Here is a 27,873-nt window from a genome sequence, read left to right as displayed (position 1 = left end):
AGCCTAGCCGCGCCTGCGAGAATATAAGCGGAGGCGGAGGAGGACTCGAGGTCAGTGTGTGAAGTCTTGGGTCCGGACTGCGCCGCTGCTCGCAGTCATCTCTCTCCGTCGTTCGGCCACGTGGCGGATCTCCTGCGGAGCTCCACCGCCCTCCCCGGCACGCCGTCAGCCAGCGACGAGACCGGGAGCGGACGGAACCAGCCGTGTGTTCAACCGTCTGTGTAGTCTGTAGATTGTGGGGAGCGGTAGTGTAGCGGTTAGCGCGCTGCACTACAAACCTGGCGACCTGGGTTCGATTCCCGCTCACGGCAAACATCAGTATCAATTATCTGAACCGGTCCTGGGCCTCCCCTAGGTCGACTCAGCCTCAAATGAGTACCTGGTGCGGTGTGTAAACATCGCCGCTAGGGAGACAAAGGCGGTCGGGCGTGGTGCTGGCCACCCACCCCCTCGTGTACCGTTCCGGCCTTCATAGGTGCTCGCTAACAGCACTTGCCCCTACAGTCTGTTAAGGCTACACGGGGGATATTTTTATTTGTAGTCTGTAGAACGTAACATCTAAGTGTGTACCTGGAGAGGACGCCGATAATGTTGGCCTGTGCCGTGCCGTATGTGGAATAAAGAAGAGTACCCTCTACACGACGTGTCATGGAAGTCGCTCATTACACATGCGCTGGGGTCCATAATCCTGCCAGGTGGCATCCGTGGGGGGGTTTTAATGTTTGAGTGGAGTTACATTACACGTCTAAAAGTTGGGTTGCTTGGTGATTGAGCAACACGTTTGCCACTTGGCCACTTGGCGTAGAGAGCAGTGGGTTGACAGGTCGACGCTACGAGCCACTCGTCTGCCTGGACAGCCCTTGTCGGCCACTGCTGACAACACCTTGCCCCACTGTGTGTGTGTGAAGCGTCGACACTACCAGCCACTCGTGTGCCTGGAATGAAGGCCCTTGTCGGCCACTGCTGACAGCACTTGCCCCACTGTCTGTGTGTGTGTGTGAAGGTTACTATCAACCACACCTCTGAGGCTCTACTTCTTGCTGGCCATCTCTCTCTTGGCGTTGGTCTGGCTGCAAATGTGGATACATTTTAAGCACCCAGGATTCAAAGGCAAGTTGACAACAGAAACACATTAGGTTAATGCTTATTTACTGTTCAGATTTGTATTCCAGCATTCCCAAATAAGCTGCTGTTTAATCTTGAAGCTAAGTTAGTAACATTAATTGGTATGAATGTATTTCAGTTGACTGAACATCCACATCAGTGAAAACTAATTTTAGTAACCCCAAAGGGTAGATTAAGTGACTACCATTAAACTTGATTTGAAGCTTTCGTGACTGCAGGAATTACTCTTTGGTTCTTTAGATAAAGTCACGTAGAAAGAAAATAAATTAAATTATAGAATACGACGTTTCGATTGCAACACAAGCACCCGTCATCAGGTAGAACTAAATTTGAGAGAGAGACAAAACACAGACACGGAGACACAGACAGACACACAAGCAGAGAAAGACAACACAGACACACAGAAACACACAACATAGACACACAGAGACCCAATGCCTCTGTGTCGAGGCATTGGGCCCCATCCCCCTCCCTCTCTCTATTTAAGGCCTCGACACAGAGGCATTGGGTCTCTGTGTGTCTATGTTGTGTGTCTCTGTGTGTGTGTCTCCGTGTCTGTGTTTTGTGTCTCTCTCAAATGTTTGTTCTACCTGATGATGGTTGCTTGTGTTGCAATCGAAAAGTCGTATTCTATTATTTAATTCATTTTCTTTCTACGTGACTTCACCAAAAGAACCAACGGGTGACTACCATTATTTAAAGTCAAAAGTGGTTGTTCTATGCTAAAACGTGTGTGCACGTACGCATGCACGTGGTACATAATGCTGTAATCGTCTAACTTATCCCGCACCTCACTAAATCTCGAGATTATTTCACAAGCCCCCCCCCCCACCCTCTTTGGATGTTTGATGGATTCGTTTTTTCGGGAAGAGTTTTTCACGTCAGAGAAAACTGAAGCGTGTACCTCGAGCAGTGATGGGCCACCTAGACTAGCTAAGGACCACACGAGCGGCCCTCCCTCACCTCAGTAGGCCGCAAGCTCGACATCGCGCTTGTACACTCATCGTGACCCCACGCATCACCCCTAGACACACCGAGACCAGGCCACCACGAGGAGGGGGGATCGCTCACCACTGGTGTAGTGTATAGCGCAGTGTAATGTGCATAAAGTGTAGTAATAGGTTTTTACCCTTTCAACTGGTACAAAAACTGACACCTTTATACAAGGCATCATGTTTGCAATAACCACAACACAAGCAGTCAAAATGCAAACAAAAAGAAACAACTATGATGATGATAATGATATGCACTGTCCTTGAAGTAGATTGGTCCACACCCGAGACAGCTTTTCTTAGAGCCTAGTCTCCATTGGTGTTGGACCAGATGACGCCAAAAGGCGTACAACTCAAAGACATACTCTGATAGTGCACTGTCTTTGAGTTGTACGCCTTTTGGCGTCATCTGGTCCAACACCAATGGAGACTAGGCTCTAAGAAAAGCTGTCTCGGGTGTGGACCAATCAACTTCAAGGACAGTGTCTAGTGTAGAGCAGTGATGGGCAACCTACACTAGTCATTGGGCCACACACGCAGTCCTCCCTCACCTCAGTGGGCCGCAAGCTTAACACCGTGCCTGTGCACTCATCATGATGCCATCACCCCTAGACACACCGAGACCAGGCCACAACCAGGAGGGGCTCCGCGGGACGCAGGTCGCCCAACACCACTGCCCCGGAGGGGTTGGGGCAGCACAGTGGCAACACTCGTGCCTCACGGCAAGAATTTCCTGGGTTCGATTCTTGGTTTCGGCACCTTTCTGGTGTGGAACTTGTACGTTCTCCCCCATTTTCTATACTGCAGGGTTCTCCCAGTTTCCCCCCTGTAACTAAAAACAAACATACAATGTCAATCTCGGTTTAAATTATAAAAATTACCCACAAATTACTCGCAAATAAATCATTGCTTGCTAACTAGCAAGCTAATGCTCATCGCCAAGCCTGGTGTTGAGTTACCTTGTATGTATGTATGTTGAACTTCTTTCGCACTGTACATAGCCAGTCAGGGATTTGCCATCTTAGACGTTTCGTGACGTGACAGGGCCCAATATAATGCGAGTTCAATCGCAGAACCTACACGAGCGAACTCCGGTCATCCTCATAGCATCTTTTGGCTAGCTATCAAACAAAGTTGGTCACCGCATCACGCGCTTTTGGATGCACTTCTGCGGCCGTCTGGAACACTCTTCCGATATTAGGAAGCCACTGGAGCTATGCGCTCTTAAATCATATAGATTGAAAACAGCTTTTTGTATTAAATTTGTTTTCCTTCCCCCGCACCTCCGATTAGCACGGTTGGTTACGTACGGTGTGAAATAAGTTCAACATACATACTTTTTAAACTAAACAATTTTTTATTTTACCAGGTATAGCCTACTGAGCTATATAGCTCTCTTTCAGAAGCAACCTGGCCACAATTGCTAGCCCAATGAATTGCTTAACATCATGTGGAAGTTTCGATTTAAAGCTTTCGTGACTGCAGGGATTCATCTTCTTGGTTTTTTCGGTAAAGTACGTGACTTTACCGAAAAAACCAAGAAGATCATGTGGAAGTTTATAGCAGTCAAATACTTTAAAGGCATGTTTGTAAATGTGGAGAGAAAAACCGGAGGACTTGGAGAAAAATCCACGCAAGCACGGGGAGAACAAACATGCAAACTTAAAATATGCAACAGGCGGCAGGGTCGTGATCGAACCTATGACCTCCTGTATACCAGGCAAGGTATTTAACATCTCGCCAATTACAAATGCGAGCCTCCGCCCACTGCTTGAATACATAGGATTATACAACATCGCTCAAAGTTGTATTAACGTGAACGCACGCTTCATGAAGCATGTGCTATCAGAAGGGGGTGGGGGGGATTTGTGTCGAGATCCAAACGTGCTGATGTCGTTTAACGGTAGGTCGGGACACATAGGGCACCCGAGGCTGGAGTTTGGCTCTGCGTTGTTTATGGGAAGTTGACACTGTTAGGGTTCGGTGAAATATGTTAATGCGTGATCTCCAAGGCTGTAAAACGATATGGTTGCGGTCTAAATTCAGCCGCCGAATTTTTGTTTGATGGGGGACTGCACATTTCAGAATAAGGCCTGCTTGTTATTGAGTCTCTTTGTGTAGGGATCGACGACTCCATATCAGTATCCATGTAAATTTAGCAGAGTAACCATAGTCACATACCAGGGTTTTTTTTGTAATCTTTCTGGAAATAAATTGTAATTTATTTCAATCCTTCGTCAGTCCAATCCTGGATGAAGGCCATGTCACACCTTGTCAGTCATGCAGTTTTTTTTACCAATTTTTACCATGCTGGTCAGTGCTACTTGGTGAAGTGGGTTCCAGGAAAGGTGCAGATGTCACTCTGGATTCGTGTTCGCTGGAACTAAGAGTCACTCAGGTTGCCAGGTCCATAGCGTGTTAACTGTCGCTCCCCACAATTGTAGGTAGTATACAGTACCTCGGTTAATGTTTTTAATCTATTTCATGAAAACTATTGTTCACCGAAATAACTGTTAATTGAATTCACTTATAAGTTGAAACGGAGAGCCGTTTCCACTGCCAAAACAGAAACCGTATTGTAAACAAAGCCAGTCAAGGTCTAAACGCTCAAAGGTGGCCGTCGCTGATTGGCTAAAGGTGTGTGTCAGCCCCACTTACGAGCACTCAAATTGGCTGAAATTGGCGTCGTCGTGCATAACGTAAACATTACTGTTAATCACAAAGTTAACGTTAGTCGAAACCATGGAGTCTCTATGGGAGGCGAAACGTTAACCACAAAACCCTAAACTGATAAAACTGTTAACCGAGGGACTACTGTCCAATATACTGTGGGAAATCTTGACTTAAAGCTTTCGTGACTGCAGGAATTCATATTCCTTGGGTCTGTCGGTAAAAATCACGTTGATAGGTTCAAATAAAATAACAAAAAACTAAGACATTTTGATCGCAACACAAGCGGTGGTCATCAGGAAAAAGGGGTTAGCCTCTAAAGGCAAACTGTTTATAAAGGTGTAATACGAGAGTTCACCGCCGATCGCCGATCAGTGGGATAGGCTCCGCCGCTTGGGGCCATCACCCATTCAGAGGGATGAGCCGAAGTTAGGGGCGGAGCTTAAAGGCTCTGGGGAAGTAACCATCTTGAAGGGTCGTGAGAGGGCGTGGCTGTAGGCGGGGCTTGGTGACGTAGGCTCTCCGTTTCAACTTATAAGTGAGTGTGTGGAGTCAGAGAGCGGGACCACGTCGCGGGTCTCTGGAACGCCAGCGGCCACGTGGCGGGCCGGAGGCTTTCTCCCAGCGAGCCGTCTTGTCAGCGGCACGCAGGAGAGGTTGTGAGCGAGCTGGCGCGAGAGAACACTTAACCGCGCGGGGACAGGAGTGCAGCCGTGTCAGAGAGTGCGCGGAGCTGTCCAGCTGTGAAGGAGTGAATAAACAATAAAGAAGACACAAGTTCCAGATTGTAGTCGCAGTGGTTTATTTCAAGGTTTGAAATGGGCATAGCCCAAATGTCATCAGCATGGGCGGGGCAGCTAATGTTAATGGAAGTGATGGTACTCGTAGAGGGCAACCACGGCGCTGGTGGTGGATTTCCACCAATAAAGGGCTGCCAGGTCTAAAATGGAAACATAGCCAGTTATGACTTAAACTGGTTGGTAGAGAAATCTGAAACAGGGTAGGACCAATACCTCGGCCGTGGCTGATCATTGTTTTAATGCGGTGGGCTCATACTAAATTTATTTTTCTAAGACGAAGGTACTTTGCAAATCCACTGGCTATCAACAAAGATTCGTTCATGAAGTCATCCATATATACAGACATAGACACAATTTCAACCGAGAAGATGGGTACAAACTCAGCAATCACTGGAAGGATGTTATAAACCAGTTTAAGTCATAACTGGTTATAATGTTTTCATTTTAGACCTGGCAGCCCTTTAATTGGTGGAAGCCCACCACTGGGACCATCACTGTCCACTACTACCATCACCACTCGCAGTAGCCCTTTATTGGTGGAAGCCCACTCCCAGTGCCGTCGTGGACCTCTACGAGTACCATCACCTCTCGCAGCAACCTCAACCGTCAACAGTGTGAGTGTGTAAAGCGAAGTGCAATTATTACTTGGCAGCCCTTTAATTGGTGGAAACCCACCACCAGTGCCGTGGTTGCCCTCTACGAGTACCATCACTTAGATTAACATTAGCTGCCCCGCCCATGCTGATGACACTTGGGCTACGCCCATTTAAAACCTTTATAAACAGTTTTCTTTTAGAGGCTAATGCCCTTTTCCTAATGACGACCGCTTGTGTTGCGATCGAAACGTTGTAGTTTTTTGTTATTTTCTTTGAACCTATCTACGTGACTTTACCGAAAGACCCAAAGAATATGCATGATCAGGTGCACCAGCCATTCTATGTCATTCTTAAGTAATATTCAACTGAAGTTATGATTTTGTTTTTGTTTCAGATCAGTGGACGGATACCAGTGACACTGAAGGGTATGTATGATGTTAAATGTGCTGTGTATATTCACAAGATTGGTTCAGAGACTGGGGTTGAAAGTTGGCCAGGCCATGGGGAGCTTGTTATGAGCGTGAGTACATGTTGCATCTGTTGTGGAGATTTGCCTAATGCTGTTATGACATCTAAACATAATTAAGTCACGTTTTACCCCAGAAACTCTGGCAAACAATAGAGCCACAGATAATTTTCTGAAAGGTCCTGGAATTGACGTCATAGAGCAGATTTCATTTGAGGTTCCGTCTTTCATAACCACTAGGATGCACGGACCGGGAAGTGGTTCACCCTCAGTCTTGCTGCTGAATATGTTCTCTGAGTGTAAAGCCACTTGTTATCTATTTATTTGCATTCATCTTATTTTAAATCTGGATTGAAAACGAATTTCTTTAGAACTATTTTTGTGTTTAGTTTGTTGTCCTTCCCCCGCACCTCCAATTAGCATGGTTGGCTATGGAGGGTGCAAAATAAGTTAAACTTAAATACATAGACTCACACAGAGACCCATAGACTCACATAGAGACCCAGAGTTTGGTGTCCTTCCCACGCACCTCCAATGAGCATGGTTGGCTCTTTAGAGTGCAAAAGAAGCTCAACATACATACATTCACCAGGAGTCTCAATACTTTTTCAAGAGGGGTCCTGCCAAGTTTTCGGAATAGGAGGGCGACATTGCTTTGTCTATATTCGAGTGAGTAACCTGCAGGTAATTTTTCAGCTTCAGGATGCTCGGCCATGTGTTTTTTTTAGCTATGAGAGGAAACCGGAGAACCCCGAGGAAACCCATACAGAACAGGGGGAGAGCATACACACTCCACACACAACCGAGACCCCACATGCTGTGAGGCACAAGTGTTGGCACTGTGACACCCTACCACCCAGATTTGTATGACTAATTTATGGTCAGGCTGTGACAACCTTACTATGCGTGAAACTGTACATAATTCAGAAGCCCCTAATTTTAATCTTGGATGTCCACTGTCATTTCAGTACGGTAATCCAATAGTCCTACAGCCACCTCATTTATGCCCAGCCCTGATGTATACCCAGCCCTGATGTATACCCAGCCCTGATCTATGCCCAACCCTCTTCATTTTAAGTAAAAACCAAATCCTGCCCAGCTGCTTTTGTAATCTATTGCCTGAGGGTTGTAATTTATAACAATGATTTACAGTCATATGTCAAAACATTGTAAATTAAGGCCTGCTCATGCCATGTTGTTTGCGGTTGTTGTTTGAACATACTTCAGTGCAGATTGTTGACGGGGGATGGAGAGTTGGAGTGCCTGGCACCAGTTTAGATATCACTCTTCACTGCTGTTAACTGTGGCTCAGAGGTCGCAATCGGGTACCCGATACCCGTACCCTACCCGATACCCGGCTACCCATACCCGGCCAGGTACGGGTACGGGTACCCGTTTGCGACCCTGGTGCGGCTGGGTACGGGTAAGGAATCAAAACCCGTTTGCGACCTCTGCTGTGGCTGGAATTCAAACCCAGATTGCTCGGCTCTTTGCACAATTTTCTAACCGCTGCACCACCACTCCATCCAGTTGTAATTATGTACGTATGTTGAACTTCCTTTGTGCCGTACGTAGCCAACCGTGCCACGAAAATTCACAGCAACGTGGTGTGAAAAATACGAGTCCCTTTCACGGGCGACCCTGTGTTTTTAACAATACAGTAACGTCAGGAACACCGTTGGTGTGACGTCAACATTAAGAGCCTTAGCATCAGATTATGGGGCATTACAAGAGATGTGCTAAATCTGTCGATGGCGACTTAAATGCCCAACGCAAACTTTTCCGGTTGCATGTTAGACGTGACGGCATACGCTGGCGGCACCTATGGCACGTCTGGCATCTGTGGGTTGCTCGCAGCCCCGGCCAAATCTGTAGCTACGATGCCACATGCTGAAATAAACCCATTCCTGCTGCGGAGGGAGCTGGTAGGAACGTTTTGTTGCTCGGTCAATGGCCAGGGTCAACGGCGGCGTGGTGTATTCCGCAAATATGGCCGACTGTGAGGGCGGGCACAAGCCGGCGTGAGTAGGTTAAACGTTGAGTTTTATAAGGGCACCACGGGGTGACCACACTTTTGCTATTCACTCTTTTTTTAGCCCCACCCCCTCCCAATACGTTCCATTCATTGACTACCACATTCAGATAAGCCCCTCCCTCCCTCCTCCCCCCTTAACTTGTATTTAAGAACTTGTATCTTGGAATCTTTGCCTCACTTGATACAGCAAATCTAGCTGTGACGGTCCCACCTGATGATGGAGACTTGTGTTGCCTCCGAAACGTCGTGATTTATTATTTTATTTAATTTCTATTATTATTTTTTTAATTTTATTTTTTTACCTACGTGACTTTATCGAAAAAACCTAAGAGGATGTTTTATTCATTTACCCTGTGTGTGCTGGGCATTGTGTGGTCACTACATTCACAATAATCCATAATAGAGCTTTTGGGTTAGATCGCGCAAATATATAAATGTGTCGTTAAAACCCGCCACCACCCGACACAGTCAACTAGTAATGGTTGTCACGTAAACCGAACATTTGAATTCGTCACTAGTACAGCACACCGGTGTGTTGGAGAGCCAAGCCACAACATTTACAATCTGAGTACGACGTTTCGCCAATAATTACAACTAGCTTCATCAGGCGACAGCCAGATTTGTGGACAAGTCCACCTGTTTCGTTCCTTATATAGAGGCGTAGATGTGTTGACTACCCTTCTGCGCTCTTGCACAATGTGGGGGTGGGGGGGCAGGATTACTGATGCAACGTACATTATGCGTGTACATTGTGTAAGCCCTTTGAACTTGTACTTCCTGTCTATTGTGTTTATTAAAATAGCCCTACCAACGGTAATCCCTATTGAAGTACGCTGCTCTTTGTAGGCATGCATTTCAATAATGTGTTATTTGATGATTCGCTTCCACGCAACATTAAGACGGTAGCTATCCGAACGACACTCAATTGATTTTGATAATGTTGAAGTTTCGTGCAAAACTAGCTACTACTGGCCAAGACTAATTAGAGAATCTATCGAAATTGAAAGAAATCAAAATAACTTTAACTAACCCAAAAACCTCTTATGGATGATATTGGTCGCGAAAGCCTACGTATTAAACTGATTCACAATAATGTTAAAATATAATTGATTCTCGAATTGAATCAACACTTGACTTGGGCAGCAGGGTGGCAGCGCAGCGGTAACACTCGTGTCTCACATCAGGAGGGGTCAGGGTTTGATACCCGACTCTGGTACAGTTCTGCGTGGAGTTTTTTTTTATGTTCTCCCCCTGTTTGCCGTGAAATGTATTTGGGTGCAACAATTTGTTTCCCACCGCTAAAAAGAAAACGCACACGCAATAAACTAAACCAAACTATTGTTCGTTTACCAGGCAAGGCCCACTGAGCTATATAGCTCTTTTTCAGAAGCGACCAGGCCACAAATGATAGCCCAAAAATTGGCTTATGTGGAAATGTATAGCCGACAAATACTGTGTTACTAGATGTGGAGAGAAAAACCAGAACACCCAGAGAAAAATCCACGTGACCACAGGGAGAACATGCAAACTCAAAATATACAGTCGTCAGACTTGAGATTGAATCCGCAACCTCCTGTATACCAGGTGTGGTCGTTAACATCCGGCGACCATGGCACCCCAATGTAACCGGTAGTGGCCAAACATCCCAATGCCGAAATTTACATGAAAATTACTCGATTGAGATGGTACAGGATCCTCCTGATTTCCTCAACAAAATCTCATCACGGTGGAGCGTGTTAATGGTTGCAGGCCTAGTGCAGGGATTGTTGTTGTTGATGGTTGCTGCTGCTGCTGTGTGTGTGTGTCCTGGACGCTCTGCAGCTGGGCGGGGGCACAGCCCAAGCTGCTGAGCCTCCCGGAGCTGTGCCGCAGTCTGGCCGAGTGCTGGGAGAGCCTCACAGCCTATTGCGTCGACCTCGCGCTCTACCGAGCCCAGCACCCCGACCGGGTGGGCGCACGGCACGCACGGCACACACGGCACATAGAACTCCGTGTTTAATTGTACGCACGGTCAGTGTTATAAAATGTACGAAAGCATTGTTAAACTCATTTATAAAAATAACTATTGTTCATTTGCATGCGACACTGTAATAAATTCTGTATAGTAAATAAAACAGAACACTTCCCTTAAGTGGAATGGCTCACTGTCATTGTGCACCACACGCAATGCTGAGAATCATTACATCTCGCGGAAGATCGCTCCACCAAACAAAATAGTTCCGCGGTTCGGGTCGTAAGTACGACCGGACGTTGCAAGTCGGATGGTTGAATATAATAACGTCTTATTGCGGATTCGTTTGTAAGTGCGGATGTTCGTAAGTATGGATGTTCGTATCTCGGGGACTGTGTATCTGGAAACTCCAGTTCTTAGCACAGCACAGCCGGTTCTCGGCTCCTCCCTTCAAGGAATTCACAGAGTACGCGTGGTGCAAAGTGGGATACGTCCATCACATGTCAGAGGAACATCTCGCAGCAGTTCAGTGTTGCTTCGAATGGACTTGTTTAAAACAGGATGTCTTTTGCTCTTGCATGGTCATTTTAATGTATGTGTAGCGGTTCCGATATCACTTACCACTGACGCTAGCCGTGACGGGGAATCAAACTTCGGCTTGCTGGTAAAAATACTCACTCGACGTTATGGACACGGCATGCATGACACGGACAGGCTCTCTGATTGGTACTTAATGGGCTTGAAAGGCGATTGGTTAGAAGCAGGGAATTGAAGGGAATTGGAGGAAAAATACAAAATGTAGAAAGCAGGAAACAGAAATGATTAACAGGGTGGATGGTTGGAATCCGTTAGGTAAAGTGGAAGGTGATTGGCTGGGGGGAAAACGGAAGGTCAAGGAACCTTCAGGAAATGGGCTTTAGGGATATATATAAAGGGGAAGCGAGGAGAGTTCAGGACGCTTGGAGTGGAGAGAATCCTTGAAGACCACGTGTGTCTCATGCTGAAAGAAATAAAGATTACTGTGTTGGATGTCACTACATATGTAATATGTATGTATGTTAAACTTCTTTAGCACTGTACGTAACCAACCGTGCTAATCGGAGGTGCGGGGGAAGGACAACAAACTAAACACAAAAAGCAGTTTTTAAGAAATTCGTTTTCAAATTAGATGATTTAAAAGTGCATCGCTCAAGTGGCCTCCTAATATTGGAAGGAAGAGTGTTCCAGATGGCCGCAGAAGCTCATCTGGAATTGTGCGATGCCAGTGACTGTCTTTGTTCGATGGCTAGCCAAAAGCCGCTGCGCCAATGGCCGGAGTTTAAGTGATGGTTTATGCTCCGTGACCAGATTAGCGAGGTATTGTGGTTCATTTCTGGCAAGCACTTTGTGTGTAATGAGCACGACCTTACAATGTATTCATTCTGCAACCGGTAGCCAATGCAGCGAGCATTGGACAGACACAGTTGAACTTTGCGTGTGGTCTTTACAGAGGAAACTAGTGCTTGCTTTTTTGCAGAAAAGGCACAACTTAGGCCCCGAGAGTTTCTACGGGCGTGTCTCGCTTCACGAGCGAGATGCGTTCCACCAAAGTTGCTCAGGGGAAGCAAAAACCTATAAACCGATCGTCATTTTTCCATCAACTCCCTCCTATGTTAAAGACTGGCACTGCAATTCATCCCCGAAATTTTCCACTGTTGAACAATTTATTTCACGCGTTAAATACAAATTATATTTTTTATTAAGTCATAAAACATCAAATGTAGCACTTACCACACGTGAAGAACCACAGTGCAGGATCCCCTCTGTACAGTCTTAACGGACTGTTGGGGCAAGTGCGGTTAGCGAGCACCTGTGAAGGCCGGCACGGCACATGAGGGGGTGGGTGACCAGCACCACGCACGGCTGCCTTTGTCTCCCTCGTGGTGATGTTTACACACAGCATCAGGTGCTCATTTGAGTCAACCTAGGGGGGAGGCCCAACACTGGATCAGATAATAGTCGGTGGTGTCGACCGTGGGCGGGAATTGAACTCGGGTTACCGGGTTTGTATCGCCGTGCGCTAACCGTTATACCACCACTCCCTACACCTTGCCACCCCTCCCCCAACCTACCTAGCAACTCACCCATTATAGTGCTACCACGAGGCTCTCCTCCCCCACACGGCCAATCTCGTGGGCACACAGCACAGCTGGGTAACAAACAGCCTCGGCCCTGCCGTGTGCCCCCTGCCGCGACTGGACGCATATTTTTGATCGGCCTCCTGCTTGCTAAGTGAACATTTTGCTTGTTTTGCAAACAAATTTGCTCTAAATTCGCATTTTCTCGTCATAGCGAATTCTCGTAGAAAGAGCGCTTGGTTGAGCGAGACGCGCCTGCATTATTTTTGCATGTGGAAGCGAATTGGTTCACTTTGAAAACACCTGAGAGGCATTACACTACAGAGTGGACATTTGCAGTAATCAAAATGCTTGACCGATATTTACCTTGCATTTTTGTCATTGCAGTTCTGTGCCCGCGTGTGTGTCTGCTGCCTGGGATTTGCCATCGTGGGCCACTATGTCCCAGGCATCATGATTGCGTACATCATCGGTGAGACCCTCGCAAGCCCACAGTGGCCACATGCAAAACAGATGACGCCGAGGTACAGATGGGCACACTGCCAAGCATTATCATGTGTTCTCTTGTCTTTCCTGCTTGCATTCCTACATTCCTCTGTCTTATTTCTCTTCACGTAAAAAAATATACATTTTGCTGTCTTCTCAATGTCACCTCTCTGGTGTCTGTGTGCATGTCACCCTCTCCCTCTGGTTCATGACTCAGGCACCATTCTTCGTGGAGTTTGTATGTTCTCTCTGTGCTGTGTGGGTTTCCTCCAGGTTCCATGGTTTCCTCCCACAGATAAAACCACACAGTGTAACCGGTACTGGCCAAATGTCACAAATCCTGAAAAATTACCTGCAGATGACTCAATTGGGATTACACACAGCTGTAAAATCTTATCCTGTTGCGAGAAAAAGATGGCAGGCCCTCCTGTAAGATTTCTGCGACTCGGTGAGCTAAAGAGACATTAACTACCTCGCCTGGTATGCAGGAGGGTCGTGAGTTTGATCCCAACTCTGATGCCTTTATATTTGGAGTTTGCATGTTATTCCCATGGTCACGTGGATGTTTCTTTGGGTCCTCCAGTTTTTTCTTCCGGAATTCGCAGCAACCTGGGTTTAGAGTATTTGGCTGCTATAACTTTCCTCATGATAAACCAATTAATTGGGCTGTCATTTGTGGCCAGGTTGCTTCTGAAAAAGAGCCATATAGCTCCGTGGGCCTTACCTGGTAAAATAAAAAATAGTTTAGTTTAATGGTTTCTTCGAGTGATCGTGAATCTGGATGATGCAAGGCACGAGCCAAGGATCCACAATGTAAAAATCTATTTTAGTTGCATAACGAACGTACGACTGGTCGGCGCAGGCACCTTGCGAGACCCCCTTGGGCTGCCCCCGCCGGCGGGTGACACGTTGCGTGACACATTGTGTGACGTGTGTGCAGTGGCGAGCGTGCTGCTGTGGCCGCTGGTGGTCTACCACGAGCTCATACAGAAGATGTACAACCGGATCGAGCCTGTGCTTATGAAGCTGGACTACAGCATGCGCGGGGGCATGTTGGGCCGCGGCCACGAGCAGCGTCGTGAGTTTCGCTTCTTTCTCCGCCAGCCGCCTGAGCCACACGAGCCGCGCAGCTGTGCCCTCACGTGGTGCTCCGAGGACCAGCCACTCCTTTGTGCGTTCCTGTGTTTTGGCACAGTGGTGACACTCCTACCTTACAGCAAGAAGCATCTGGCTTCGATTGACCACCACGGGCACCTTTCTGTGTGAAGTTCGTTCTCGCCCTATTCTGCAGGTCCTGGTAGGCAGCAGGTCATGGGTTCGATCCTGACTCTGATGCCTGTATATTTGGAATTTGCATATTCTCCCCATGGTCGCGTGGACTTTTGTTCGGGTCCTCTGGGTTTTCACCTTCACATTTAGAATCAACTTGTTTAGAGTATTTGGCTGCTATAAGTTTCCACATGATAATAAGCCACTTTGGTGAGCTATCATTTGGGGTCCGGTCACTTCAGAAAAAAGAGCTACATAGCTAAGTGGGGCCTTACCTGGCCAAAAATAAAAAAATTGTTTAGTTATTAGTTTAGTATTCTTTGGGTCTTTCGGTAAAGCCACGTAGACAGAAAACATTACATTTCGATCGCAACACAAGCGGTCGTCTTCAGGAAAAGGGGGGTTAGCCTCTAAAGAAAACTGCTTATAAAGGTTTGAAATGGGCGTAGCCCAAATGTCAGCAGCCAATGCCAATGCAAGTGGTGGGCAGCGACTGTGGTGGTGGTGGGCTTTCCACCAATCAGAGGGTTGCTAGGCAAAAATTAGCATGTCAATGCAAGATCGCCGACCCTTCTCCACGGTGAGTGCGCCAAGGTGGCTATGTTGATGTGAGAGATGAGCATGTTGATGTGAGAGATGAGCATGTTGATGTGAGAGATGAGCATGTTGATGTGAGAGATGAGCATGTTGATGTGAGAGATGAGCATGTTGATGTGAGAGATGAGCATGTTGATGTGAGAGATGAGCATGTTAATGTGAGAGATGAGCATGTTGATGTGAGAGATGAGCATGTTGATGTGAGAGATGAGCATGTTGATGTGAGAGATGAGCATGTTAATGTGAGAGATGAGCATATTGATGGAAGATCGCCGAGCATCCTCCATGCCGAGCATGCCAAGGTGGCTATGTTAATGTTAGAGATTAGCATGTTAATGGGAGATCGTAAAGCATCTGCCTTGAGGATGGCGCACGAGACAGCTGTGTTAGTGAGAAATGTAATCTGTTAATGTAAAAAATCAGAGAGCCGAAAATAACAACTAACATCGGAAGGTGGTAGGCTGGGAACATCACAGCCAGTTATGACTTAAACTGGTTAATAACATCCTTCCAATGATTGCTCAGTTTGTAGCCATCTTCTCGGTTGAAATTGTGTCTTATGTTTATATATCTGGATGGCTTCATAAACGAATCTTTGTTGATAGCCAGTGGGTTTGTAAAGTCTTAGAGAAATCAATTTCGTGTGTGCCCACAGCATTAAAACAATGATCAGCCACGGCTGAGGTATTGGTCCCACCGTGTTTCAGATCTGCCTTATGTTCACGAACACGGTCCGAGACATGTCGCTTAGTTTCCCCAATGTAACTACTGCCGCAGACACAACTTAGTTTGTAGACGCCGGGGTATTGCATGTCAGGGATCACATCCATCACAGATGGGATCAGATCACAAATTGTATGTACTGTGTTGAATCGAACCTGGATCTTGTGCTTGCTCATGATTTTGGAAATATTTTTGGTGACAATTGCTATGTATGACAAGGTGATGGTTTTGATTGGGTCCTCAGATGATTCTTTCCCAATGGTTGGGGTGATAGCTTTACAGATTGTGTAGCCTGAATATCCATTCATCTTGAGGGCTTGGTGTACGGGTTCCAGTTCACTGGCTAGGTGGTGATGGTCGAAAATACATTGAGCTCTATGGTGTAGAGTTGATGAGGGAATTCTTCTGGGATGGATGGTGGTGGGAGTCAAGGTTTTAGGTAGGCATCCGTATGGGTGGCTTTCCTGTAGATAGTGTGTTCCATTGAGCCATCTGGTCTCTTTTCAATTAAAACATCCACGAATGGTAACTTGCCATCCTTTTCCACCTCCATTGTGAATTTGATGGCTGGGTGTATGGAATTGTATGTGATGTGAGTGGTAGACCACCAGTCAGTTAACTCGTAACATCTGGGTCTGTCCCCTGACCTCCTGCCAGCCGACCATCGACACTTCACGTGGCCCTAAAGTGTACCTAGCATGGCACAAGCACCATGGTTACGTCACCGCCACTTGGTGGTAAATGGTGATTGTTGTTGTTGAAGTGAGTGAGGGGCATCTTCCTTCTCGGTGTAAGGCCGGAAAAGGTCCTGCCAGGCAAGATGAAGAGACGCTTGCGGAACCCCAGTGTGGTTTCAGAACGGATTCATCTTGCATAGATGTCGTATTCCTTGTCCATCTGCTACAGCAAGAGGTCTAGGGAAGTTCAACAGGACCTATTTGTCTGCTTTATTGACCTAGTCAACGCCTATGATACCTGACCCTCTGCTTACAATCATTAAGGACATATCCTTTGGTTATTTCGGTAAAGTCACGTAAATAGAAAAATAATAATAAAAAATAAAGTCAATAAAAATAATAAAAATAAAATAATAAACAAAAAAAACACTAATGTAGACTGTAGCCTGGTTATTAAGTTTGGTGAGTGTACTGGCAGTCTATCATGTACACTGTAGCAATGGTTATTAAGCTGGGTGAGTGTACTCGCAGTCTATAATGTAGACTATAGCCTGGTTTCTAAACTGGTGAGCGTATTGGCAGTCTATGATGTAGACTGTAGCAATGGTTATTAAACTGAGTGAGCCTACTGGCAGTAGACTTATTCTTTTTTCTTTCAGTAATTGACAAGAAAACACAAATCAAGTCATGACCCAAAGTGGTTGATGATATCTTTCCAATGATTGCTGAGTTTATAACCATCCTCTCGGTTGAAATTGTATCTGTATATATGGATGGCTTCATGAACGAATCTTTGTTGATAGCCAGTAGGCTTGCAAAGTACCATCGTCTTCGAGAAAGGACCTCCACGATGGTTGGTAGGCCCCGATAAAGCTGTGTGGACGGGACTCAGAGCCATTCCCTGTTTACCTTGGGGTGCAACAGGGATGTCTTCTGGCTTCTACATTTTTTTTGATGGGAATTTCCATCTAGTACGGATACAATGGGAGGCTGATCAATGCCCAGGCACAGTCAAGGCATAGCTCCCTATTGGCCAACCATATTATGTATGCTGATGATTTGGTTATTTCTGCCCACGCTGAAAAGGAGTTGGAGGCGCTGCTGCCAAACCTGGAGCATACTACTAAGAGGTGGGGCCTCGGCATCAGCCCTACAAAAACAAATCAGCTGCCTGGGTATTTTGTGCCATCCAACACTCTACCAAACTCAACTCCATATGAGTGATGGGGCAGTTGTGAAGAGAGTGGAGGAGTTCCCATACCTGGACAGTGTATTTATGACGAGGTCTCACTCTGAAGCAGTTGAGTGGCATTATCGTTTCACTAACTGCGTAATGCTGTGTGGAAGCTACCTGGCATGTCGCTCCATACAAAGCTCCAGGTCTTCTTAACCACAGTTATGCCCTCACTTCTCTATGCTTGTGAAACCTAGACCCCTTTAAAGAAACATCTGCGCCAGTTTGAAACATTCAGGCTGGCCTGGTATGACCCATTCTGGTTTAACCAGACTGGATTGTGTAATGAGCTTACAGATTCTGGAGACAGTCCCATCAACAACCTCCTTCAGCAGGCGAGGCTGCATTGAATAGGTCATGTAGTCCGCATGCCGAAACAGATTTTGTTTGGCTGGATAGAGGGGGCTAAACGGGCGCGGCACGGGCCAGAGAAGAGATGGAGGATGCAGAGCTGCGTGGACTTGCCGATGACTGATACTAAGTGTCAAGATCAGCCTCTATGGAGGAGGCTTGTGAAGGATGCTCCTGGGCAGTTGGAGGCAGTCACCCTCCAACAACAGCAGAGGGGAGAGAAGCAACACTCACAACAATGAGTGGAGCGCCGGGTGGTTAAAACAGAGAAAGTTGGCGCTGGGAAGCAGAAGCGGTGCATCTGCCACTCATTTCAGTCAATCAATCCATGGCACCTGGGTCTGTCCCGTGACCTCCTGTCAGCAAACCTTCGACACTTCACGTGGCCTCAAGGTGCACCAAGCCTGGAAACAAGCTCTGCAGTCACGTCACTGCCACTTAATGGCAATTGGCAGCTGTTGTATATGCAGTTTTATGGGGAGTGATGGTGTAGTGAGGAGCGCAAAGTGCTATGAACCTGGTGACCTGAGTGTGATTCCCGCTCATGGTCAACATCGGTGACGAATATCTGAACCGGGCCTGGACCTCCCTTCGGTCGACTCAGTCTAAATGAGTAACTGGTGCGATGTGTAAACATCGCCACTGGGGAGACAAAGGCGGCCGTGAGTGGGGCCGGCCACCCACCCCCTCATGTGCCATGCCAGTCTTCATCAGTGCTCGATAACAGCACTTGCCCCAACTGTCCGTTACAGGATATATGCAGGATCTTTGTCTTTGCTTGGAGTTTATATGTTCTCACCCTGCTCTGCGTGATTTTCCTCTGGGTTCCCCAGTTTTCTCCTGTAGCTAAAAAACACAATGTTACTGGTGTTGGCCAAACATTAAAATGTTGAAAAATTGTAAATTACTCATTTGGGAGTAGCGAAATCGGCTCCCTATTGACATGGACCCTCCTGAGCAAGAGATACTCAGCGGTGCTTTCCTGGGGAAACAAGTGCAATCATAATAATAATCACAATTATATAAAAATAGTAAATGACACGGGGCTCCTGTACGTTTTTGCTTGCAATGTCTGCAGGTGTGCGGAAGGAAAAGACCGACGGGAATGAGCCCACAGCCGAGACGGACAGTGACAGCGAGGGAGAACTGTCCAATTACTGCACAAAGGTACCCATCTCTGACAGCAGCTACGCTGCCCGCACTGATGTATGTATGCATGTGTGTCTGTATGTTGAGCTCACACAATCCTTGAAAGATCTGGACACGTTCCCATAAGTGAGCTCCTCTGGCAGGCAAGGCTGCGATGGCTGGGTCATGTAGCCCGCATGCCCAGCCCCACCGCATGCCCAAGTAGCTTCCATTTAGCAGGATAGAGGGGTCTAAACGGGCATGACATGGGCTGGAGAAGAGATGGACTGATGCGGAGCTGAGTGGACTTGCCAACGACTGGTACCATAGATGTAAAGATCAGCTTGTATGGAGGAGGCTCGTGAAGGATGCTACTGGGCAGCTGGAGGCAGTCGTCCTCCAGCAACAACAGAGAGCAGAGGAGTGACGCTCACAACAACGAGCTAAGCACTGGGTGACTAAAATACAGCAAGTTGGCACAGTAAGGGTACAGCTGGTGCATCTACCAGTCATCTCAGTCAGCCAACCCATGGCACCTGGGTCTGTCCCGAGACCTCCTGTCAGTGAGCCCTTGACACTTCATGTGGCAAAATTTCGATTTGAAGCTTTCGTGACTGCAGGGATTCATCTTCTTGGTTCTTTCGGTAAAGTCACGTAGAAGGGAAGTAATAAAATAATAAAAATAAAACATAATAAAATAATTCTCACGACGTTTCGGCCACAACGCAAGCAGTCGTCCTCAGGTGAAAACCAGGTCTGTCGAGGCGACAGCGTCTGAATGGCCATTCAGACAGACCTGGTTTTCACCTGAAGACGGCTGCTTGCATTGTGGCCGAAACGTCGTGAGAATTATTTTATGTTTTATTTTTATTATTTTATTACTTCCCTTCTACGTGACTACCGAAAGAACCAAGAAGACTTCATGTGGCCTCAAAGGGCGACTGGCACAGGCGCTGTGTTGACATCACCGTCACTTAGTGGCGAATGGCGGGTATTGGTATGTTGAACTACTTTGGCACCGTACATAGCCAACCGTTCTAATCAGAGGTGCGGTGTGTGTGTGTCTGTATGTTGAACTACTTTGGCACCATACGTAGCCAACCATGCTAATCGGAGGTGTGGGGGAAGGCCAAGAAACTAAACACAAAAAGCAGTTGTCAATCTAGATGATGATTTAAAATGCACAGTTCGAGTGGCTACCTAATATTCGAAGGAAGGGCGTTCCAGATGGCCGCAGAAGCGCATCTGAAAGTGCGAAATGCGGTAGCCGTCTCTGTTCCATGGCTCGCCAACAGCTGCTGCTAAGCGAGGATGACCGGAGTTGTGATGATGGTGGTTTATGCTCCTCAACGATAAAAATTGCAGCCAGGTTTGCCTCTGATCTGGCTCCAACTTTGGTTGAATCATCCAATTCATAGATCTTAACCCTTTCCCATTCCAATGGCATACACGTACGCCATCAGTTTTTCTTCCGATTCCAGAATCGGAAGTCAAAGGCCCAATGGGAGGGCTTGTGGCACAGTTTTTGCGCCAGCTATCGTAGAGTGCGGTCGTGTCCCTACGGTTCACTGCGGTGAGTAACAACGTCCTTAAAAACAATGGTGCTGCTACTACGCTTCTCTAAATAAAATGCTCACTGCTTGCGCATTCCAAATTAAGCCGTGAGCGGGACAACCCACCTTGCAACTTGCAGTCGGCCTCGGATCGGGAAAGGGGTTAATATCACACTGCTCTATTAGATTTGAGAAATCCCTCAAAAGAGCAAGGCTGCACATGAAGCGGCTGCTCAAACAGTCCGATGTCGTTCTGTGTTCCACCCTGCACTCTCCTGCTGCTGCTGCTTCCCCGCAGTTAAATTTGCGCTTCGCTGGCATCCGTCTTGAGAGCGGAGCCTTCAGAGCTCGGCTAGACAGCAGTGCAAACCCAATCGCTCTGTAGTTATCGGTGATGAGACTAAGACTGCTACGTGAAAATATTAAAATCTGCTACGTTAAATAAATGGGCTTCATTTCATGCACATAAAATAATCATCTTCACTAACCTGCATCTGTTCCTCCGATAAAACAACCCCCATCTCTTCTGCCCTCTCCCAGCCTACTGCTACTGCTTGCCCCCGGCCCTCAAGCTACGACCAGGCCTACCCTAACCCCTATCACTACCCCTCTCGCTACCCCAACCCCAATCACTACCCCATCCCCTATGACTATCACTACACAAACCCCTCCTTAACTGTCACTCCACTCATGATTTCAACCAAGTGCCTTAGAATAAGGCGCTGCGATATACATCTATACTAAGCTAAACTATATTCTTGGTTCTTTCGGTAAAGTCACGTAGACTTTACCGAAAGAACCAAGAATATGACTCCCTGCAGTCACGAAAGCTTTAAATCAAAATTTAAGCTAAACTATCTTATTTACCATGTAAAGTCCACTGAGCTATTAGCTTTTTTCAGAAGTGACTTGGCCACAAGCAATAGCTTAACGAAGTGCCTTATTGCGTGGGAATTTATAGTCACAGCCAAGTATTTTAAACGCGTGTTGATTCTTAACGTGGAGGGAAAAACCGGAGTACCCGGAGAAAAATACACGTGATGACGGGAAAAGAGAGAGCGAAGATGCAAACTCGAAACATACATATTAGGGTCAGGATTTAACCCATGTCCTGTATACCATGCGAGGTATGTAACATCTCCTAGCCACCGGGACGCCCCCCCCCTTCCGTTGAGTAGAAGACTTCCAACCGTGTGTCCCCCCCCCCCACTGTGCGTATGGTCCAGGTAGACGTGAAGCGCACGGCGCTGGCGCTCTCCATCACAGACTCGGAGCTCTCCGATGAGGAGGCCTCCATCCTGGAGAGCGAGGGCTTCACGCTGTCCCGAGGCAGCACCCCTCCACCGCCCGCCGATCACTCCCAAGAAGGTCTGCTCCCGCTCTTCAGCCTGGCTCAGAGTCCTTCTGCGGATCACTCTCACAGTGTTTACTTACGGGGTGCCGCGGGTAGCTCGGAGATGTTAACCACCTCGCCTGGCATACAGGAGGTCGTTGGTTATGATCCCAACCCTGACGCCCATGGTCGCATGGATTTTTATCCGGGTCCTCCGGTTTTTCCCCCTCCACATTTACAATCAGCATCACGAATTTAGAGTATTTGACTGCTATAAATTTCCACGTGATGATAAGACAATCCATTGAGCTATCATTTGTGGTCAGATCGCTTCTGTAGAAGAGTGACAGTATATAGCTCAATGGACCTTACCCACTTAAAAAAAAGTTTTATTTTGACTGGAGGAATATGCTGTTACATCATCTGGGCAGCAAGGTGGCGGCTCAGTGGTCACTCTTGTGCCTTGTAGAAAGAAGATCCTGGGTTTGATTACCCACTCGGGTGCCTCTCTGCGTCAAGTTTTGCGTGTCCTCCCCCTGTTGCGCATGGAATTTATCCATGTTCATTGGATTCTTCCCATCACTCATTTTAAAGAGTTCAGTATTACCCCCGGTTTACGACTTTGGAGGGATGCATTCCTGGAAGGTGCGACAACAAATATCGAAACGACATCAATCGAAAGTGTTTTAACAGGGGTAGTGGTGGTGGCGGAGGCGAAGGCTGAGAGGTGACGGATACCGACAAAGGGCGGATGACGACGATGCTGTCAGTGACGTTAAGTGTGTGGGGTGGTTGAGGCGATGCTAATTGGGTAGCAATTTTAATGTTAAAGCGACAACGTGTTTATGAAATGACGTCAAGGGTGGAGGAGACGTAAACCGGGGTATCATTGTGCAACGTAACATTTCATTTTTTGACACCCGACATCGAGCCCCCCCCCCATTGCTGTGAAAATTTGACAGGGATCTTCCTGAAAAAAAAGAGGCTTGAGACTCGGTGCGAGCCTTTCCTGTCTAAACTAACATCATGGCAACAATGGTAATTATAATAACAACAACAGGCGTGCAATTGTTATTGATGCTGCACCAATGCTCTTGCTTGAATTGCTCCCTGTGAAGATTTCGATCTACAAAACAACCCGGAGGACTCGCCCCACTGCCGGGCAAAGGGGCAGCAGAGCGGCTATGGCGCTCACGGTGGTCGTGGTGCTCCCGGGACTCCTGGTGGTCGTGCTGCCAGCACAGCCGAGGTGTTGGCTGCAGGGCGCCACGGGGAAATGCCGCCCGCACCCGCCCTCCGCTTCGACGACACCCACTTCAATGAGCATGACTCTGGCGGCACCGCCGCCAGCACCGCCCCTCCTCTGCCGCGGCGGCCACCTGTGGCCATCCAAGAGCTGGGTGAGGCCATGGCCAAGGAGATCCTGCGGTTCGCGGAGCCCCGGGGTACGCAGGCCCAGTCTCCCGATGTAAAGGAACACAGCTGGGAAATCGCAGGAAGCGGGAGCGGCACCGCAGCAATGTGCTGTGCTGCTGCCGCCGCAAGAAATATTGCCGGAGTCGGAATCGGCGGAGAAGCAAGCATCGGCGCGTGGCACGCTGAAGAAGGAAGCGGCGCCAAATCACCAGGCGATGTGGTGCCAGAGATCCTGACCGCGATGAGAGGTGGCGACAGTCCTGCGGTGGCAGCCCGAGCCGGAGAGGAAACCGGAGCCGGTGCCGGAGCCGGAGGCAACTCTGCAGCCATGGGTGGTGGTGCCGAATCTGCGGGCCACGCGGCGTTGCCGGAAAGCAGCCGTGGACGAGAGGGGGGTGAGGCCGTGGCCGGAGTCCCCGGCGGTACCGCCGGGGTGGGAGGCCGAGCCAATGTGGGAGCTTCCAGGGGTGGCAGTGACGAGGCGGACACCATGGCAACAGCGGACACCACAGTGGTACCGCTGTCCACTCTGGCAGACGCCGAGGGGGACGACTTTGAGGTGGTGGATGAGTCGGAGGTGGAGCGGCTGGGAGCCGAGATGCGGTCGTCGGGAATCGGCGTGGAGGAAACCGGAAGCACCGGCTTCTTCTCTGGCTTCCTGGGGTGACGTCCGGCACTGCTCTGGCCATCCCGCCGCTACCTTCCCCCCACCCCGCCTGCTCCTCCCTGCCCCCACCCACCCCCCCGCCTCCTGCTCCCCCCTGCCCCCCGCCCACTCCCGTGAATGTCTCCACTCATGATTCCCTCTTTCTCTCTTATTCCTCTTTTTTTCATACCACGTTTGGTCACAAGTAGCAGGCGAATTCACACAACACAGGGAGAGGAATACCACTGATACAGCCAGGTCTCTGAAACGTCGGCCTTTTATTTTATACGTATATTTGTGCACCTTTGCTGAAGCAGAACTTCGGCAACTAAATTTGCGAGTGACCCTCTCAACGAAGTAAAATCACTTCAAAATTCCTTCCCTGCCATAGCTTTCCACACAGTTGTCACTATGGTCTAACACCGCAGGACTTTATAGTGTTTGATTTTTTTCTTTCTCTCTTTCTCACACAGGCAGTAGATCTCCAGAGTTGTATCTACTAAATATGGGAACCCACGCCGACGCAAGTGAAACATGGAAAAGTAACGGCGGCGCTATGTTAACGTCAATTGCAATTCATATTGTTGCGTATCGAGCGGCCGTGGAGAGCCTAGCCAGAGTGACCTGCATGCAATTCGTCATGCCGGAGGTCCGCAGGAGTTGTTCCTAAACACCCGTGTTTTACTTCTGCGTAAAACGTTAAGTAGCCTTGGCACTAATGGCAACAAACATATATATTGATGGGGCTCCGGGGTGGCTAGGAGATGTTAACTACCTCGTGTGGTATACAGAAGGTCGTGTGTTCAATCCTGACCCTGACGCCTGCTGCTGTATATTTGGAGTTTGTGTGTCTCTCCCCCCGTGGTCGCGTGGATTTTTCTCTGAGTCCTCTGGTTTTTCCTCCAAAATAATGAACATTACGAGTATTTGGCTGCTATACGTTTCCACGTGATAAGCCACTTCATTGAGCTATCATTTGTGATAGCCGGGTCGCTTCTGAAAAAGAGCTACATAGATCATTGGGCCTTACCTGGTAAAATAAAAAGTTTAGTTTTAAACGTAGGGAATAAAAATCTGTAAAGAAATTAGACAAAGCTTTTGTGAGCTCTCTATATAAATCAGATACCGTGTTTCATCTCATTGAGCTGTTTTAAAATTTTATGATAAAAAAACATGTATTTTTCGTCACTGCTTAAAATATGAAATGCATTCCTGCTGGCTCCTAGGAAAGACTTTTAACTTGGTGAGCGTTATGTTGTACTTACATTAACAAAAACGAGATTTTTGACGTTCATATTTTCAAGCCAGAATATAACTTAATATCACGTCTCATCCCACCCTGATAAGCATTCAGCACTGAGCTAGTTTTCTTCAAGGGAAAGATTTTAACACTTGCACGTATAAAAATGTACTTGTGTGTGTGTATAATAATAGTATCGTCACAAATCTAATAGCGTAAGGCTATCACAAAGTTTCACACACGTAGTCTGCAGTCGTTTCACCGTTAACGGCGATGTTGCTGCTGCGTGTGATCCCAATTAAGATATTTGAGATCTAATTTTCTAAATGTGGCAAATTTGGACCATGGCACCACTGGCACCGCTGGCACACGATGACCTACTGCTCTTTTCGTTTGACGTCAACAGGATCTTTAACACGTAGGCTTTCGCGACCAATATTATCCATAAAAGAGGAATAATATTGGTCAGGAAAGCTCTGTCTGTCGCCTGATGAGGCTGGTTGTAATTTCCAGTGAAACGTCACTGTAGTCGAATAGTAAATGTTGTGGTTTTACTCTCCAACACACCGGTGTGCTGAACTAGTAACTAATTGGCACGTTTTGTTAACGTGATAAACGTTACAAATTCGCTGTCGGGTGGTGATGAATTTAAGGACCTTTATATTTACGTCATCTAACCCACTCTGAAGTTGGCGCCATTTGGTACACTGTCATTAATTCACCCGCGGTGTTATCGAGGGTGGCTGACCAGATTCAAACCTTCATCCTCTGCTACCGCTGGCGACCACCCCGCTGCTGGGCCGTGTCACCGCCCCGACGTGTGTGTTTGCAACGCTCGTAACGAGCGTAACGTTATGAAGATAATTAGGGCCTGCAGATAAGGCTAGCGCTGTGTTTATGCACGCACAGAATGCGTCCACAAACCTTGCTTCGTTGCTCGCAAGATGCCATGTCCCTATGCGGGGATACTGCTGCTGCTGTCACCACCACCATCACAACAACGACTCCTTTAGTGGCCTTGAGTTGAGGTGGTTATGAATTTACCACTCTTACCGTGACCACGTTCGCTTAACTCCAGGAACGCGAACAGTGACCCACACACACACAACTGAGATGCACCAACAGTGGCATAACACAGCAATGCATGTTGACGTGTATACAGTTTGCCAATGAAGTAAAACAACCCCTGCTTAAATGTTGCACACTGAACATAGCAAATATCAGCTCTGTATTGTAATTGCAGACGTATAACTATCAATGGGGTTTGAAACATACACCACCCAATCTATACTCTTGTAAATAAAGTGGCAGTACAATATAACATGTTACATAGCGAGAGTTGTGTTATAGTGTATTTGGTTTATATACTGTGTGTGGATTTCTGTTAAACGGGACTACACTTGGAATAGCAAAATATCAAGTCAAAATATTTCAAATGGAATTTTAATAATTGCACGCCCGTTTCAACGTGTACAGGTACCACTCATCTTGCGGTGTGCGCATTCTACAATGCGCAGGGACTGCACTTGCCCGTGCCAACAATGCGCACACGGCAGCAGAGAATGGGGAGGGTGCTTCCATTTATCCAGCTACTGCACACTGGGCAAGGCTCTCATCCTCCAGCCATTGCGTGAACGAAAATCCGAGTTTTTCGCGCGCTCCCTTGTGGTAGGGACTTCATATGCGGCTAACACAATGGGGACTGTCGAAGCGTTGCCGCAAGTCAGGGGCTCGGCAACCTGCGGTTTGTAAATCGTCAGTCCGCTTGTGTCACACGCAACAGCTTCAGTGGTGTGGATTCCGTGAAGATGCAGCCTGACTAGCTACTCAGAGCAGATGTTACTGGTTGGAACCTAGTTACACCAGCCCACAGGGGATTATTGTGTCCGTCGTGCATGGGAGGGGTGGGGCTGGGTGGAGAGGGGAGGGTGGGTAGAGTGGGGCTGGGTGGGGAGGGTGGGGCTGGGTGGGGAGGGTCTGGGTGGGGAGGGTGGGGAGGGTCTGGGTGGCGAGGGTGGGGAGGGGCTGGGGGGGTGGGTGGGGAGGGACTGGCCACCCCGTGGTGCCCTTATTAAACTCAACGTTTAACCTACTCACGCCGGCTTGTGCCCCCCCTGACAGTCGGGAATATTTGCGGAATACACCACGCCACTGTTGACCCTGGCCATTGACCGAGCAACTCAACGTTCCTACCAGCTCCGTCCGCAGGAATGTGTTTAAAATACATGTATTATATTGCACCATAAATATATCGAAATTTACAATCGCAGTGTGCAGGATCTTGTGCAAAACAACCCGTGTAATCTATAGCGAGAGCATGGCCCGGCAACCGGTGGCTCCAGAGCCGTGCACGGCTTTTTAAGGGACTGCTTCGAGACGTTATTTATTAAGGACCACCACCGTCTTGTATTCACGTTGCATTGTGCGGCTCTGGAAATCTTGAGTTTTTTTACCGAATTCGATAAAAA

The 27,873-nt window shown here is 47.7% G+C and overlaps 1 protein-coding gene across 1 annotated transcript; it reads left to right on the top strand.

The window, feature by feature from the left end:
* The first annotated feature begins 42 nt into the window (after positions 1 to 42).
* LOC133358217 (reticulophagy regulator 2-like) lies at positions 43 to 27,304 on the top strand. The gene is made up of 10 exons (XM_061576461.1): positions 43 to 203; positions 1,004 to 1,110; positions 6,578 to 6,608; positions 10,506 to 10,632; positions 13,140 to 13,224; positions 14,179 to 14,316; positions 19,168 to 19,256; positions 21,997 to 22,138; positions 23,222 to 24,182; positions 24,639 to 27,304. Exons 2-10 carry the CDS (start codon positions 1,077 to 1,079, stop codon positions 24,643 to 24,645), a joined length of 1,614 nt encoding a protein of 537 aa, XP_061432445.1. The 5' UTR covers positions 43 to 203; positions 1,004 to 1,076; the 3' UTR covers positions 24,646 to 27,304.
* Positions 27,305 to 27,873: the final 569 nt, after the last annotated feature.

This window comes from Lethenteron reissneri, chromosome 61 (assembly GCF_015708825.2).
Source record: "Lethenteron reissneri isolate LAM-NWPU_2019-01 chromosome 61, ASM1570882v1, whole genome shotgun sequence".
Lineage (NCBI taxonomy): Eukaryota > Metazoa > Chordata > Hyperoartia > Petromyzontiformes > Petromyzontidae > Lethenteron > Lethenteron reissneri.
Note: the sequence above shows the minus strand (reverse complement) of the source record. Positions and strands in the feature narration are given on the sequence as shown.